The 14,267-nt window shown below is 48.8% G+C and overlaps 2 protein-coding genes across 2 annotated transcripts; both read left to right on the top strand.

The window, feature by feature from the left end:
- The first annotated feature begins 283 nt into the window (after positions 1 to 283).
- LOC133060398 (intestinal-type alkaline phosphatase-like) lies at positions 284 to 3,166 on the top strand. Its single transcript, XM_061147879.1, has 11 exons — positions 284 to 350; positions 428 to 544; positions 659 to 774; positions 966 to 1,140; positions 1,220 to 1,392; positions 1,622 to 1,756; positions 1,846 to 1,918; positions 2,017 to 2,151; positions 2,235 to 2,426; positions 2,647 to 2,763; positions 2,874 to 3,166. Exons 1-11 carry the CDS (start codon positions 284 to 286, stop codon positions 3,164 to 3,166), a joined length of 1,593 nt encoding a protein of 530 aa, XP_061003862.1.
- Positions 3,167 to 11,877: 8,711 nt separating this feature from the next.
- LOC133060397 (large ribosomal subunit protein eL30-like) lies at positions 11,878 to 12,360 on the top strand. Its single transcript, XM_061147878.1, has one exon. It carries the CDS (start codon positions 11,953 to 11,955, stop codon positions 12,298 to 12,300), a length of 348 nt encoding a protein of 115 aa, XP_061003861.1. The 5' UTR covers positions 11,878 to 11,952; the 3' UTR covers positions 12,301 to 12,360.
- Positions 12,361 to 14,267: the final 1,907 nt, after the last annotated feature.

Raw genomic sequence — 14,267 nt, 5'->3', positions numbered from 1 at the left:
TCCCCACCCCACTCTGAGGAGATGACTGGGGACCATCCTGTGAGGGAGGGACCTGACTCAGATGCTTGGCCACATCTACCAATTCGGATGGTGACAGGGCTTAAAGTCACAGGGCAGGTGAGGGGCAGGGTGTGGCCCCCTCAGGCACTGGGAGGGACAGGAAGACTTTACAGCAGGAATTTAAGCCCGGGCAGCCAGTGCTGCAGCTGGTACCTGGTGTCCCAGCCTTGCCCGAGACCCAGACTCCCCAGGTCCCATCCAGACCCTCCGCCATCACACAGCCATGCAGGGGGCCTGCGTGCTGCTGCTGCTGGGCCTGCGGCTACAGCTCTCCCTCGGCCTCGTCCCAGGTAACCAGGCAGCTCCTGGCACCCCCTATTCACAGGGGTGGCCCCAGGCTGACCTGACCTCCACTCCCCTTGGGCAGCTGAGGAGGAAGACCCTGCCTTCTGGAACCGCCAGGCAGCCCAGGCCCTTGATGTGGCTAAGAAGTTGCAGCCCATCCAGACAGCCGCCAAGAATGTCATCCTCTTCTTGGGGGACGGTGAGTGTGCTAGGCCGGTCCACCCCCTGTCCCCCCACAGTCCTGGAACCCTGGGCTGCTGGCTGACCCAGGCTGGCCTTGGGGGCTCAAACCTGACACAGTGTATACCTTCAGGGATGGGGGTTTCCACAGTGACAGCCACTCGGATCCTAAAGGGGCAGATGAATGGCAAGCCGGGACCTGAGACACCCCTGGCCATGGACCAGTTCCCATTCGTGGCTCTGTCCAAGGTAAGGGCCAAGTGACCTCAGGGTGGTCTACACCAGAAGGGTGGGTGTGGGCCTAGGGAGCGGTGTAGGAAGGAAAGCCCCAGGAGGGTTGGGATCTGAGATAGGGGCCAGGGGCTGTGAGGATGGGCCCAGGGCCTGGGTCAGGAGCTGGGTGTCTACCCCAGCAGAGCTGAAGGCATCTCTGCCCCCAGACATACAACGTGGACAGAGATGTACCAGACAGCGCAGGCACGGCCACCGCGTACTTGTGTGGGGTCAAGGGCAACTACGGAACCATTGGTGTAAGTGCAGCCGCCCGCTTCGACCAGTGCAACACAACACATGGGAATGAGGTCACGTCTGTGATGAACCGGGCCAAGAAAGCAGGTGGGCTTGGGGGTCAGCTTCCTGGGCAGGGACAGGCTCAGAGACCTCAGTGGCCCACCGTGACCTCTGCCACCCTCAGGGAAGTCAGTGGGAGTGGTGACCACCACCAGGGTGCAGCACGCCTCCCCAGCCGGGGCCTATGCACACACGGTGAACCGTAACTGGTATTCGGATGCTCAAATGTCTGCCGGGGCCAAGAAGGAGGGCTGCCAGGACATCGCCACACAGATGGTCTACAACATGGATATCGACGTGCGACATGAGGGACTAAGGGCGGGGCTAGAAAGAGGGGATAGGACAGACACCTGTCACAGACCCGGGAAACTCAGAGCCCTGGGGCCTGACAGGGTCTCTGTGTGTGGAGGGGGAGAAGGTTGGGACAGGCCATTCCCACAGACCTGGTGGGGGAGGTGGGGGCTGTGTGAGAGGAGCAAAGGGCCAGCCAGGCCCTGAACCCACCTGCCCTAATCTCTGGTCCCAGGTGATCCTGGGTGGAGGCCGAATGTACATGTTTCCTGAGGGGACCCCAGACCCTGAATACCCACACGATGCCAATCAGACCGGAGTCCGGAAGGACAAGCGGAACCTGGTGCAGGAGTGGCAGGCCAAGCACCAGGTCATGTGGGCTCATGGGTGCAGGGGGCACAGCGGGGCTGGGGCTGGGGTGTCGGGCTATGGGCTGAGGCCTGGTTCTGCCCCTCCCAGGGAGCCCAGTATGTGTGGAACCGCACGGCGCTCCTTCAGGCGTCCACCAACTCCAGTGTAACACACCTCATGGGTAACGACCCCACCCACCCCCACTGTCCTCCCTGGGATGGTACCACAAGTCCCCCCCGTCCCCAGCTTGCAGGTCTCAGCTGGTCCCCTTTTCCACAGGCCTCTTCGAGCCAGTTGACATGGCCTATGAGACCCAGCGAGACCACAACAAGGACCCATCCCTGGAGGAGATGACGGAGGCAGCTCTGCGAGTGCTGAGCAGAAATCCCCAGGGCTTCTACCTCTTTGTGGAGGGTGACTGGCAGCCCCTTGGTGAACAGAGGACTGATGAGGGCCATCAGGGCGGGTTTGGTATCTTACATATGACCTTCTTGCAGGAGGCCGCATTGACCACGGTCACCATGAAGGCATAGCATATAGGGCACTGACCGACGCAGTCATGTTTGACAATGCCATCGCCAAGGCTAACAAACTCACTAGCAAACTGGACACGCTGATCCTTGTCACTGCAGACCACTCTCATGTCTTCACTTTTGGTGGCTACCCCCTTCGTGGGACCTCCATTTTCGGTAAGCCCAGGGAGAGGGGCAGGTCCTTGTCCCTAAGTTATGTGGCTCAAAGTACTCTGAGCCAGTTCCCTCCTCTGCAAAGTGGAGTAATAATAGCAACTGCCCTGCATCACTCTGGTGAGGATTAAGCCAGTGAACAGACAAGATATGCCTGGGCTCAGCACACAGGAGGCACCCAAAAGGATTGGGTCAGTGTGATCACCGGGTCCCTTCCTTGCAGGGCTGGCTGATGGCAAAGCCAGCGATGGCAAGTCCTATACCTCCCTCCTCTATAGCAATGGCCCTGGCTACCAGATGAACAGGGGCTCACGACCTGATGTGGATGAAACCAAGAGCAGTGAGTGGGCCCTGGGGTGCAGGGGAACAGGGATGGGAGGACCCTAGCTGGGAAATCAGAGGAGGGGGAGGCCGCCTCCCTGCGGGCTCTGAACTCCCATTCTCTGCCAGGGGACCCCTCGTACCAGCAGCAGGCCGCCGTGCCCCTGGCTAGAGAAACCCACGGGGGCGAGGACGTGGCGGTGTTCGCGCGAGGCCCGCAGGCGCACCTGGTGCACGGCGTGCAGGAGGAGACCTTCGTGGCGCACGTCATGGCCTTTGCGGGCTGCCTGGAGCCCTACACCGACTGCCATCTGCCGGCCCCCGCTCACCCCACCAACACTGCATGCCAGGCTGCCTGCCCACCTTCCCTGGCGCTGCTGGCCGGGGCCCTACTGCTGCTGGTGGCCCCTGGCCTGCACTGACTCCCACCAGCCCAGGCCTAGGGAACTCCTGCTCCCCTGCCGGGAAGCTTCAATGGACCCGAACCACCCAGGAGGCTGAGGCCCTGACTTCCCTGTGAGAGCCACAGTCCTCGGTGCCCCCACCTCGGTAGCCTCAGATTTTATTGGAGCTGCCCCAAACCCCAGGAAAGGCAGGGGCTCAGACCACACTGTCTCTTCTCCCCACCCAACAGCCCTGCTGAGGACCAGGCTGGCACCAGAGGCGTCCCCACAGGGAACCAGGACCTACCAGACCCCCACTGGGGGCTTCCGGGAGGCGTGGCTTCTCCTTGTCTGACTTCCGGGAGGCGTGGCTCCTGGGGGGCGGTGGCTTCCTGTCCTCCTGGTACCCACCCTGTGGGCACCTCGCCGACCAAGCGGGCATGTGGTGTGTCTGGGGCAAGGAGCACCAGGGGGCCCCTCGACACAGAGTCCTCAGCAGGCCCCTCCTAGGAACCCAGCGGTACCATTACAGAGAGGGGACAGCGACACAGAAGAGCCTCTTGTCCCAGGTCCCTCAGCTGCTGTGAGGGTGGCCCCGGTGCCCCTTCCAGGCTGGGGGATCCCAGGAGCAGCGGGGGAGCTGGGGGTGGGGACACAGGCCCCATCCTCCTGGGAGGGAGGAAGCAGCCCTCAAATAAACTGTTTTAAGTGTAATACGGGAGTGATGCGTGTGGGAAGAGAAGCCCTTGGAGAGGGCACAGAGTGTGTGTCTGTGTGAGAGGGGTCAGGGTCACATCAGGAGGTCAGGGAGGGGCTGATGGAGGGCTGACACTGAGCAAAGACCAAAGGCGGTGAGGGAGGGAGCATCCCATAAAGACAGTGGTGCAAAAGCCCCCAGAGGGCGTGGGTGGGCCAGGTGAGGCCAGCATCCGACTGAGTTAGGGGGAGCGGGAGGGTAAAGAAGGTCAAATCTGAGGGAATGGGAGGATGGGGGAGGGGCTGGAATTTCATCCAGAGTGTGGGAGGGGAGTGGAAGGCTGTGAGCAGGGACATAACAGGACAGGAAGACTCTAGAAAATATCCTCTGGCTACTGAGAGAAGACTATTCTGTTTATCTGTTGTTGTCAGGGTAGGGCAGAGGTAGGAGCTGGGAAACCCGCATTTCTGACCTCTCTCTGAAAACATTCCAGAGCACCTGCTCCTATATAATTACACTGAGTATGTAATCTACCCCTAAAGGAATGTTTCAAAGAATTTTATATAGGTGACGAGAGCCCCTTTTTTCCGATAAATTTTACAAAATTACAGATTTCTTTGTACTTTTACAAGGGTATCAAATGGTATTTTGCTTTCATTGGAAACATTAACGTGAGTGAGTATGCTTTCTTATTTACTAAAATTTTTATTTAAAACTATAAACATCAATTTGAAGGCCAGGCTCTCAGTGCAGTTTATTTCAGCTCTGGGTTTTATCAGCTGTCACAAATCTGTGGAGCTGAATAGAACGAGGGCATCAGCAGCTAGATTTACTGTATCGTTAGACTCATTGTTTTAATTGTGGTACAGTTGCTTTACAATGTTGTGTTAGTTTCTTCTGTACAACAAAATGAGTCAGCTAAAACAGTGTTACTAGTTCAGTCGTGTCCGACCCTTTGCCACGGACTGTAGCCTGCCAGTCTCCTCTGTCCCTGGAATTCTCCAGCAAGGAGAACCACAATGGGTGGTTCTGTTCCCTTCTCCAGGCAATCTTTCCGACCCAGGGATCAAACTCTAGTCTCCTGCATGGCAGGCAGATTCGTCACCATCTGAGCCACCTGGGAAGCCCTTATGAGTACATATATTCTATCCCTCTTGGATCTCCCTCCCACCTCCATCCCCATCCCACCCCTTGAGGTCACCACAGGGCATGAGTTGAGCTCCCAGCACTATACAGCAGGTTCCCACTAGCTGGTTTACTGGTGACCACCCACATGCGTCAGTCCCAATCTCCCAAGCACCACCCACCAATTGTGCAAAGGCATTTTGTTACAAGGAAGTTCTGCCTTCCCTGTTGTCAGTTAGCTGGTCCAACAAACCAAAGGGAAGGGGTTGCTTGTTTGTGTTTCACAGTGTGTTAGTCGTTCATTCATGTCCGACTCTTTATGACCCCATGGACTGTAACCCCGCCAGGCTCCTCTGTCCATGGGATTCTCCAGGGCAAGAATAACTAGAGTGGGTTGCCACTCCCTTCTCCAGAGGATCTTCCTGACCCAGGGATTGAATCCAAATCTCCTGCATTGCTGGCAATTCTTTACTGTCTGAGCTACAGAGAAATGCCCTGGGTTCAAAACCCAAGGGAACCCGGCATTTTCAAACCATAAGTTTTATAAACAGATTAGTCTGGAATACATGGTGATCTTTGCACAACTTTGATTATCCTGAAAATCATTGAATTGTACACTTGAAAAAGGTGAATTTTGTGGTATATAAATTATACCTAAATGTTAAAAAGTTTCTGTTTCCAAGTTTTTTCTAAATATATAAGCATGAGGGATTTTATCAGCCAAACACAGTGTTGGCCACAAGATCAAGGACAGGATCTCCAGCACCACTTTTAATGCCTTGACCTTGAAGGGGCAGATGCAGGGGAAGTGTGCTTACTTTTCCAAGATTTTTATTGGGTGCTCCAGACGGGTAGCACTTGTCACCTAGAGAACTCTCAGCACATGGGTCTTTAAGAAAGAAAGGGAGTCAGGAAGAAAGAGGGCAGGAGGACTCATGCCAGCCCCCTCCAATACCTTGCCAATAACATGGCTCATAATGTGGGGCTAATCTGGAACATTCTCACGGTCACCCCCAATCTCATTACCAAGTATCTATCATAAAGCTTCTCCTTTACTCGGACAATCTTGGTTTTAGAAGGTTAATGACACTTACGGCTCCTACAGCTTTTTATGTATCCTCAAGGTTTCTGGATCTTCCCTGCAATGGTTGACTGTGGATGAACCAGTGAGTGAGCTGGGCAGGTTCTGCTGCCTCTGAAGCTCTTATCATCCAGAATCCTTTAACATCACGTTCTGTGAAGTAGCTATTCCATCAGGGGTGCACTGACAGTGTTCTTCCCACATGACACTGCTTTCATTAAATAAATACGAAATTAAATGTTAGAAACATATTTTCCCTATTAGATCTTTCCTTTAGTGGTTCACTTATTAAAAATTTAGTTTGTGTATTTCATCATTTAAATATACATTAATATGTGTTTCATCCAGCAAATACCTTACATTGAGATGTGTAGAAACATCTGTACGTTCAGCCAACTGCCTACAGAGCAGACCTCCCACACTGAGTAATCTGCTCTAAGACTTTTGCTTCGATCTACAGCAATGTTTTCTCTACATCTTCCAAAGATATTTGTGGATGAAGAAATGCCTTTTGGTTTTTCGACAGATCGTTTTCTATTCATTGTTTCTGCCATTTTTACTGCAGCAGAAAGCATAAATGTTTGCCTGGTGGTAGGTGTTTTATGTCTTATGGTATTCTGGAAGAAACTTTAAAAGAGCCGTCCAAATATTTATCATTGCTTAGGGAAATGTCATAAAGTACTAGATGGAACTATGTATCGCTTTAAACTTCACTGGGGAAAAACTCTAGGGGGCTGTCTTCTGAAAGCTTAGTTGCTAACCAGGAGGGTTTCTTGCTGTCGTTGCTGTTGTTCAGTCGCTCAGTCATGTCCGACTCTTTGCGACCCCAGGGACTGCAGCACGCCAGGCCTCCTGTCCCTCACTATGTCCTGGAGTTTGCTCAAACACATGTCCATTGAGTCAATGATGCCATCCAACCAACTCATCCTCTATCGCCTCCTTCTCCTCCTGTTCTCAATCTTTCCCAGCATCAGGGTCTTTTCCAATGAGTGGGCTCTTCACATAAGGTGGCCAAAGTATTGGAGCTTTAGCTTCAGCATCAGTCCTTCCAGTGAATATTCAGGGCTGATTTCCTTTAGAATTGACTGGTTTGATCTCCTTGCAGTCCAAGGGACTCTCAAGAGTTTTCTTCAGCACCATAGTTCAAAAGCGCCAATTCTTTGGTACTCAACGTTCTTTATGGTCCAACTCTCATATCTGTACATGACCACTGGAAAAACCATTGCTTTGACTAGATAGACCTTTGTCAGCAAAGTGATGTCTCTGCTTTTTAAGAGGCTGTCTAGGTTTGTCATAGCTTTTCTTCCAAGGAGCAAGCATCTTTTAATTTCATGGATGCAGTCACCATCTGCAGTGATTTTGGAGCTCAGGAAAATAAAATCTGCCACTGTTTCCATTTTTTCCCCATCTATTTGCCATGAAGTGATGGGACCAGATGCCATGATCTTAGTTTCTGAATGTTGACTTTTAACCCAATTTTTTCACTCTCCTCTTTCACCTTCATCAAGAAGCTCTTTAGTTCTTCTTCACTTTCTGCCATTAGAGTGCTATCATCTGTACATATGAAGTTATTGATATTTCTCCTCATAATCTTGATGAGTGCTAAAGTAGGAAGTCAAGAAATACCTGTAGTAACAGGTGAATTCGGCCATGGAGTACAGAATGAAGCAGGGCAAAGGTTAATAGAGTTTTGCCAAGATAATGCACTGGTCATAGCAAACACCCTCTTCCAACAACACAAGAGAAAATTCTACACGTGGACATCACCAGATGGTCAATACCAAAATCAGATTAATTATATTCTTTGCAACCAAAGATGGAGAAGCTCTATACAGTTAGCAAAAACAAGACTGGGAGCTGACAGTGGCTCAGATCATGAACTCTTTATTGGAGAATTCAGACTTATATTGAAGAAAGTAGGGAAAACCACTAGACCATTCAGGTATGACCTGAATCAAATCCCTTATGATTATACAGTGGAAGTGAGAAATAGAGTCATGGGATAATATCTGATAGAGAGCGTACCTGAAGAATTATGGATGGAGGTTTGTGACATTGTACAGGAGGCAGGGATCAAGACCATCCCCAAGAAAAGGAACTGCAAGAAAGGCAAAATGGCTGTCTGAGTGGGCCTTACAAATAGATGAGAAAAGAAGAGAAGCTAAAGGCAAAGGAGAAAAGGAAAGATATACCCATTTGAGTGCAGAGTTCAAAAGAATAGCAAGGAGAGATAAGAAAACCTCCCTCAGTGATCAGTGCAAAGAAAGAGGAAAACAATAGAATGGGAAAGACTAGAGATCTCTTCAAGGAAATTAGAGATACCAAGGGAACATTTCATGCAAAGATGGGCACCATAAAGGACAGAAATGGTATGAACCTAACAGAAACAGAAGATATTAAAACAGGTGGCAAGAATACACAGAAGAACTATACAAAAGAGATCTTCAAGACCCAGATAATCACGATGGTGTGATCACTCACCTAGAGCCAGACATCCTGGAATGTGAAGTCAAGTGGGCCTTAGGAAGCATCACTACGAACAAAGCTAGTGGAGGTGATGGAATTCCAGTTGAGCTATTTCAAATCCTAAAAGATGATTCTGTGAAAGTGCTGCAGTCAATGTGCCAGCAAATTTGGAAAACTCAGCAGTGGCCACAGGACTGGAAAAGGTCAGTTTTCATTCCAATCCCAAAGAAAGGCAATGCCAAACAATGTTCAAACTACCACACAGTTGCCCTCATCTCACATGCTAGCGAAGTAATGCTCAAAATTCTCCAAGCCAGGCTTCAACAGTATGTGAACCATGAACTTCCAGATGTTCAAGCTGGTTTTAGAAAAGGCAGAGGAACCAGAGATCAAATTTCCTACATCTGTTGGATCATCAAAAATGCAAGAGAGTTCCAGAAAAACCATCTGCTTTTGTTCTATTGACTTTGCCAAAGACTTTGCCTGTGTGGATCACAGCAAACTGTAAAATTCTTAAAGAGATGGGAATACCAGACCTCCTTATCTGCTTCCTGAGAAATCTATACAGATTTTTATTACAAAATCTATGCAGGTTAGCAAGCAACAGTTAGAACTGACCATGGAACAACAGACTGGTTCCAAATTGGGAAAGGAGTACATCAAGTCTGTATTTTGTCACCCTGCTATTTAACTTACATGCAGAGTACATGATGAGAAACGCTGGACTGGATGAAGCACAAGCTGGAATCAAGATTGCCGGAGAAATATCAATAACCTCAGATATGCAGATGACACCACCCTTGTGGCAGAAACTGAAAAAGAACTAAAGAGCTTCTTGATGAAAGTGAAAGAGGAGAGTGAAAAAGTTGGCTTAAAGCTCAACATTCAGAAAACTAAGATCATGGCATCTGGTCCCATCACTTCATGGCAAATACATGGGGAAGCAATGGAAATAGTGACAGACTATTTTTGGGGGGCTCCAAAATCACTGCAGATGGTGACTGTGGCCATGAAATTAAAAGATACTTGCTCCTTGGAAGAAAAGCAACCTAGACAGCATATTAAAAAGCAGAGACATTACTTTGGCTACAAAAGTCCATCTAGTCAAAGCTATGGTTTTTCCAGTAGTCATGTATGTATGTGAGAATTGGACTATAAAGAAAGGTGAGTGCTAAAGAATTGATGCTTTTGAACTGGGTGTTGGAGAAGACTCTTGACCGTCCCTTGGACTGCAAGGAGATCAAAGAAGATCAATCCTAAGGGAAATGAGTCTTGAATATTCATTGGAAGGACTGATGCTGAAGCTGAAACTCCAACACTTTGGCCACCTGATGTGAAGAACTGACTCATTGGAAAAGACCCTGATGCTGGGAAAGATTGACGGCAGGAGGAGAAGGAGACGACAGAGGATGAGATGGTTGGATGGCATCACCAACTCAATGGACATGAGTTTGAGTAAACTCTGGGGGTTGGTGATGGATAGGGAGGCCTGGTGTGCTGCAGTCCATGGGGTCGGAAAGAGTCGGACATGACTGAGGGACTGAACTGACTGAATCTTGATTCTAGCTTGAGCTTCATCTAGCCCAGCATTTCACATGATATACTCTGCATACAAGTTAAATAAGCAGGGTGACAATATCCTGCCTTGATGTACTCTTTTCCCAGTTTGGAACCAATTTGTTGTTCCATGTCCACTTCTAACTGTTGCTTCTTGACCTGCATACAGATTTCTCAAGAGGCAGGTAAGGTGGTCTGGTATTCCCATCTCTTGAAGAATTTTCCACAGTTTGTTGTGATCCACATAGTCAAAGACTTTGGCATAGTCAATAAAGCAGAAGTAGATGTTTTTCTGGAACTCTCTTGCTTTTTCAGTGATCCAGTGGATGTTGGCAATTTGATCTGTGCTTCCTCTGCCTTTTCTAAATCCAGCTTATACATCTGGAAGTACTGTTAGGGCTTGAAGGATTTTGAGCATTACCTTGCTAGCATGTGAGATGAGTGCAATTGTGCAGTAGTTTGAACATTCTTTGGCATTGCCCTTCTTTGGGTTTGGAATGAAAACTGATCTTTTCCAGTCCTGTGGCCACTGCTGAGTTTTCCAAATTTGCTGGCATATTGAGTGTAGCACTTTCACTGCATTATCTTTTGGGATTTGAATTAACTCTGCTGGAATTCCATCACCTTCATCAGCTTTGTTCGTAGTAATGCTTCCTAAGGCCCACTTGATTTCACACTCCGGGATGTCTGGCACTAGGTGAGTGATCACACTATCGTGGTCATCTGGGTCATTAAGACCTTTTTGTACATGTTGTTACTTTAAAAAAAAAAATTATTTATTTTCCACTGCATAGGGTCTTCATCCTTTGTGAGGGCTTGCTCTAGTTGTATCACACGAGAGATACTCTCTAGTTGTGGGGCACCGGCTTCTCATTGCGTTGGCTTCTCTTGTTGTGGAGCAGAGGCTCTAGGCATGCGGGCTTCAGTAGTTGCAAGTCATGGGCTTTAGAGGCAGGCCCAGTAGTTGTGGCACACGGGCTTAGTTGCCCCACAGCATATGGAATCTTCCAGAACCAGGGGTCAAACCAGTGTCCCCTGCATTGACAGGGGAATTCTTACCCACTGCATCACCAGGGAAATCCAGTTTTGTGCTGTTATTGATGAAGACCTCCAGGCACCCAGAGCAAGCTTCACCAATGACAATGGAGGTGGGGGTGCTTCAAACTGTTTGGTTTTATTTAAAGTTTTATGTTCAGGGCTGACTTCCTGTCAGCTCTGTACCATGGGTGATGAGCCTGTGTCGGGGCGAGGAAGTGGCTGCCACTTCTGTGGCTGTTCCCTGGTCTGGATTACAGGTATTATTTGTATTATAGTTTTTTTTACAAGAACTTTTGGTAAGCCACTTGTTTGTTTTGGAAGATTCATTTGTTTAAAACTACAATAGATCATACAGTCTATAAACTTTCTTAGCTCAACACACTCAACCTTACTCTGTCCCAGCCCACTGGAAGTGAGGAAACAGGGAGGAGATGCTATGTCAGCCCCCTGCCTGCAGCATCCGTATTCTCTTCTCCAGGACACCTGCCAACCATGCTGGAGGGTGGGTGCCTGGTTGAAACTGTTGTTGATGAAAAACGAATCAATGATGATCTAAAGAGATAGAGAATTGTATTTGACCCATGAGGATTATAACTTGGGAGAGAATCTTAAAAAACTCCAAGGACTGTCCATACACATTTGTGAGATAGAGGATCATACATGAAAATGGCACACCCACATATTACACAAAATTCCCCTAAGATACAGGGTTCAGATAAGCACAAACTCAGCAACACATCCCAGGACTCCTTATGGGATTCGGACAGAAAGGTAACATTAAAGGAGTTATGGCCTTTCTCGCTCCCCGGCCATCTTGGCGGCTGCTCTTGGTTGGGGGCGTCCCGCATCTAAAGCAGGAAGATGGTGGCCGCAAAGAAGACGAAAAAGTCACTGGAGTCCATCAACTCTAGGCTCCAGCTGGTTATGAAAAGTGGAAAGTACATGCTGGGGTACAAACAGACTCTGAAAATGATCAGACAAGGCAAAGTGAAACTGGTCATCCTCGCCAACAACTGCCCAGCCTTGAGGAAATCTGAAATAGAGTATTACGCCATGTTGGCCAAAACTGGTGTCCATCACTACAGTGGCAATAATATTGAATTGGGCACAGCATGTGGAAAATACTACAGAGTATGCACACTGGCTATCATTGATCCAGGTGATTCTGATATTATTAGAAGCATGCCAGAACAGACTGGTGAAAAGTAAATCATGTACAATTTTTCTTTAATAAAACTGGCCAGGGCTTGTTTTAAAAAATAAAAATAAGGGAGTTATGTTGCTTGTGTCAGAAAACCTTGATCTTCCTGATAGAGCAGGTGACTGAAGCTTCCAGATGTACAGAATCCTAACTACTGATAGTTTGAGGTGAACAGTGTCAGATTCGTGATCTCTGAAGAAGAAGATTTCACTTCGGGACTGGGGACCAGGCTTGATCATTCAAGAGCCTTCATGTAGCAGAGTTTTATTAAAGGAACAGAGAAAGCTTCTGACATAGACATCACAAGGGGGATGGAGAGTGACCCCCTAGCTAGTCTTATCAAGGCTGTATATACTTTTACAACAGACATCTTAAATTAACAAGATGAGAGCTAGCAATAGGGAGGTCTTAACCAGATACACTCCCACAATACAAGTCTTAAGATAACAAGATTAGTCAGAAGGTTCTTGTTAGGGAGAAACATGTCCTTGAGCAAGATACTTTGTTATACTGACTAAGACAAAGCAATGTAGGAAGAAAAAATGTTTGTCCTTTTCTCCTTGAGAGCCCCAGACCCTTTTCTCCTTCTCAAGGGCTCTGGGCCCCTTTCTCCTTTTTGGGGTCCCTGGACTTCTTATCAACCTACCTAGGAATTGACTCTCTCACTACTGGACTGCCAGGGAAGTTCTGAAGTAGAGAATTTTATATCGCCCAAGTGAAGATTATAACCCAGTAAGAAGTCTTTCAGAAAGCTCCAAGGAATGCTCCTACACATTTTTGAAATAAAGGGATCATACATTAAAAGGAGATAGTCATCTTTTCCACAAAATTCACCTAAAAAAACAGAGTCCAGACAAGCACATACAAAGTGAGCAACAGGTCCCAGGATCCCTTATGGGACTGGGAAAGAAATGGAACATTAAAGGAGTTACATTGCTGGTGTCAGAAAAAATAAACAACATTGATCTTCATGACAGAGCAGGCACAGAGCAAGTGCTCATAGCTTCAAGAAGGTCAGCTTTATGTATAATGCAGGTGCAGGCTGAAGGTTGGGGAGGGCCCACTACAGCAGGGAGTGCATTATGCTTAGATTGTCCTGAAAAGTGAAAGTCACTCAGTTCTGTTGGACTCTTTGTGACCCCGTGGCTATACATTCCACAGAATTCTCCAGGCCAGAATACTGGAGTGGGCAGCCATTCCCTTTTCCAGGGGATCTTCTCAACCCGGGGATCAAACCCAGGTCTCCCGCATTGCAGGCAGATTCTCTACCAGCTGAGCCACAAGGGAAGTTGAAGAATACTGGAGTGGGTAGCCTGTCCCTTCTCCAGCAGATCTTCCTGACCCAGGAATTGAACTGGGGTCTCCTGCATTGCAGGTAGATTCTTTACCAGCTGAGCTAAAGATTGCCTTGTCCTTCACTAAATACAAATTTTATTTCATCAAGATAAAGTCTCCAGCATGGAGATAGACATTAAATAGGACAAGGGCTGACTGCCAGGGTTGTTGTAGCAAGGCTGGAATGAGATAAAGCCTGGAAGAGCCAGGCACAAAGTAGGCACACTAGGAGGCCTGATGTCCCTTCAGCCAACACACTGAGATCCAAATGGGAGACCTGGAGCCCTTGGGTCCCAGACAAGACTCAGGCCAAACAACTCCCCATGACTACAGGTGCATCACTCCCTACAGAGTTCAGACTGGGCTCTAGGGGGCATCTAGGTTCAGTCCCAGCCAGACCTGTAGCACAGCCCATCCCTGGCTCCTGGAGTCCCTCCTTTCTCCCACCCCTGGTCCCTGCAGCAAGCCCAGCGGGGCTCTGGTGACCACACAGGATGCTTCCTGATGGGTAGTCACCGATGCTGCCTGGAAACCTCAGGAGACCTCAGATGAGATGACCTTTGTCAAGACCTTGCTGCTGACACTCCCATCTGAAGCTGTGACCTCCCTGCTTCCAGACATAGGTCTCCCCACTTGCTCA

This window comes from Dama dama, chromosome 8 (genome assembly GCF_033118175.1).
Source record: "Dama dama isolate Ldn47 chromosome 8, ASM3311817v1, whole genome shotgun sequence".
Lineage (NCBI taxonomy): Eukaryota > Metazoa > Chordata > Mammalia > Artiodactyla > Cervidae > Dama > Dama dama.
The sequence above is the reverse complement of the archived record's forward strand: the minus strand, read 5'-3'. Positions and strand labels throughout refer to the sequence as shown.

Excerpts from the sequence above, each read along its gene's own strand:
- LOC133060398 (XM_061147879.1), top strand. The coding sequence starts at position 284 with ATGCAGGGGGCCTGCGTGCTGCTGCTGCTGGGCCTGCGGCTACAGCTC. Across the intron at positions 1,757-1,845 it reads AGTGGCAGGCCAAGCACCAG|GGAGCCCAGTATGTGTGGAA; the intron begins GTCATGTGGGCT and ends TGCCCCTCCCAG. Across the intron at positions 2,764-2,873 it reads TGTGGATGAAACCAAGAGCA|GGGACCCCTCGTACCAGCAG; the intron begins GTGAGTGGGCCC and ends ATTCTCTGCCAG.
- LOC133060397 (XM_061147878.1), top strand. The coding sequence starts at position 11,953 with ATGGTGGCCGCAAAGAAGACGAAAAAGTCACTGGAGTCCATCAACTCT.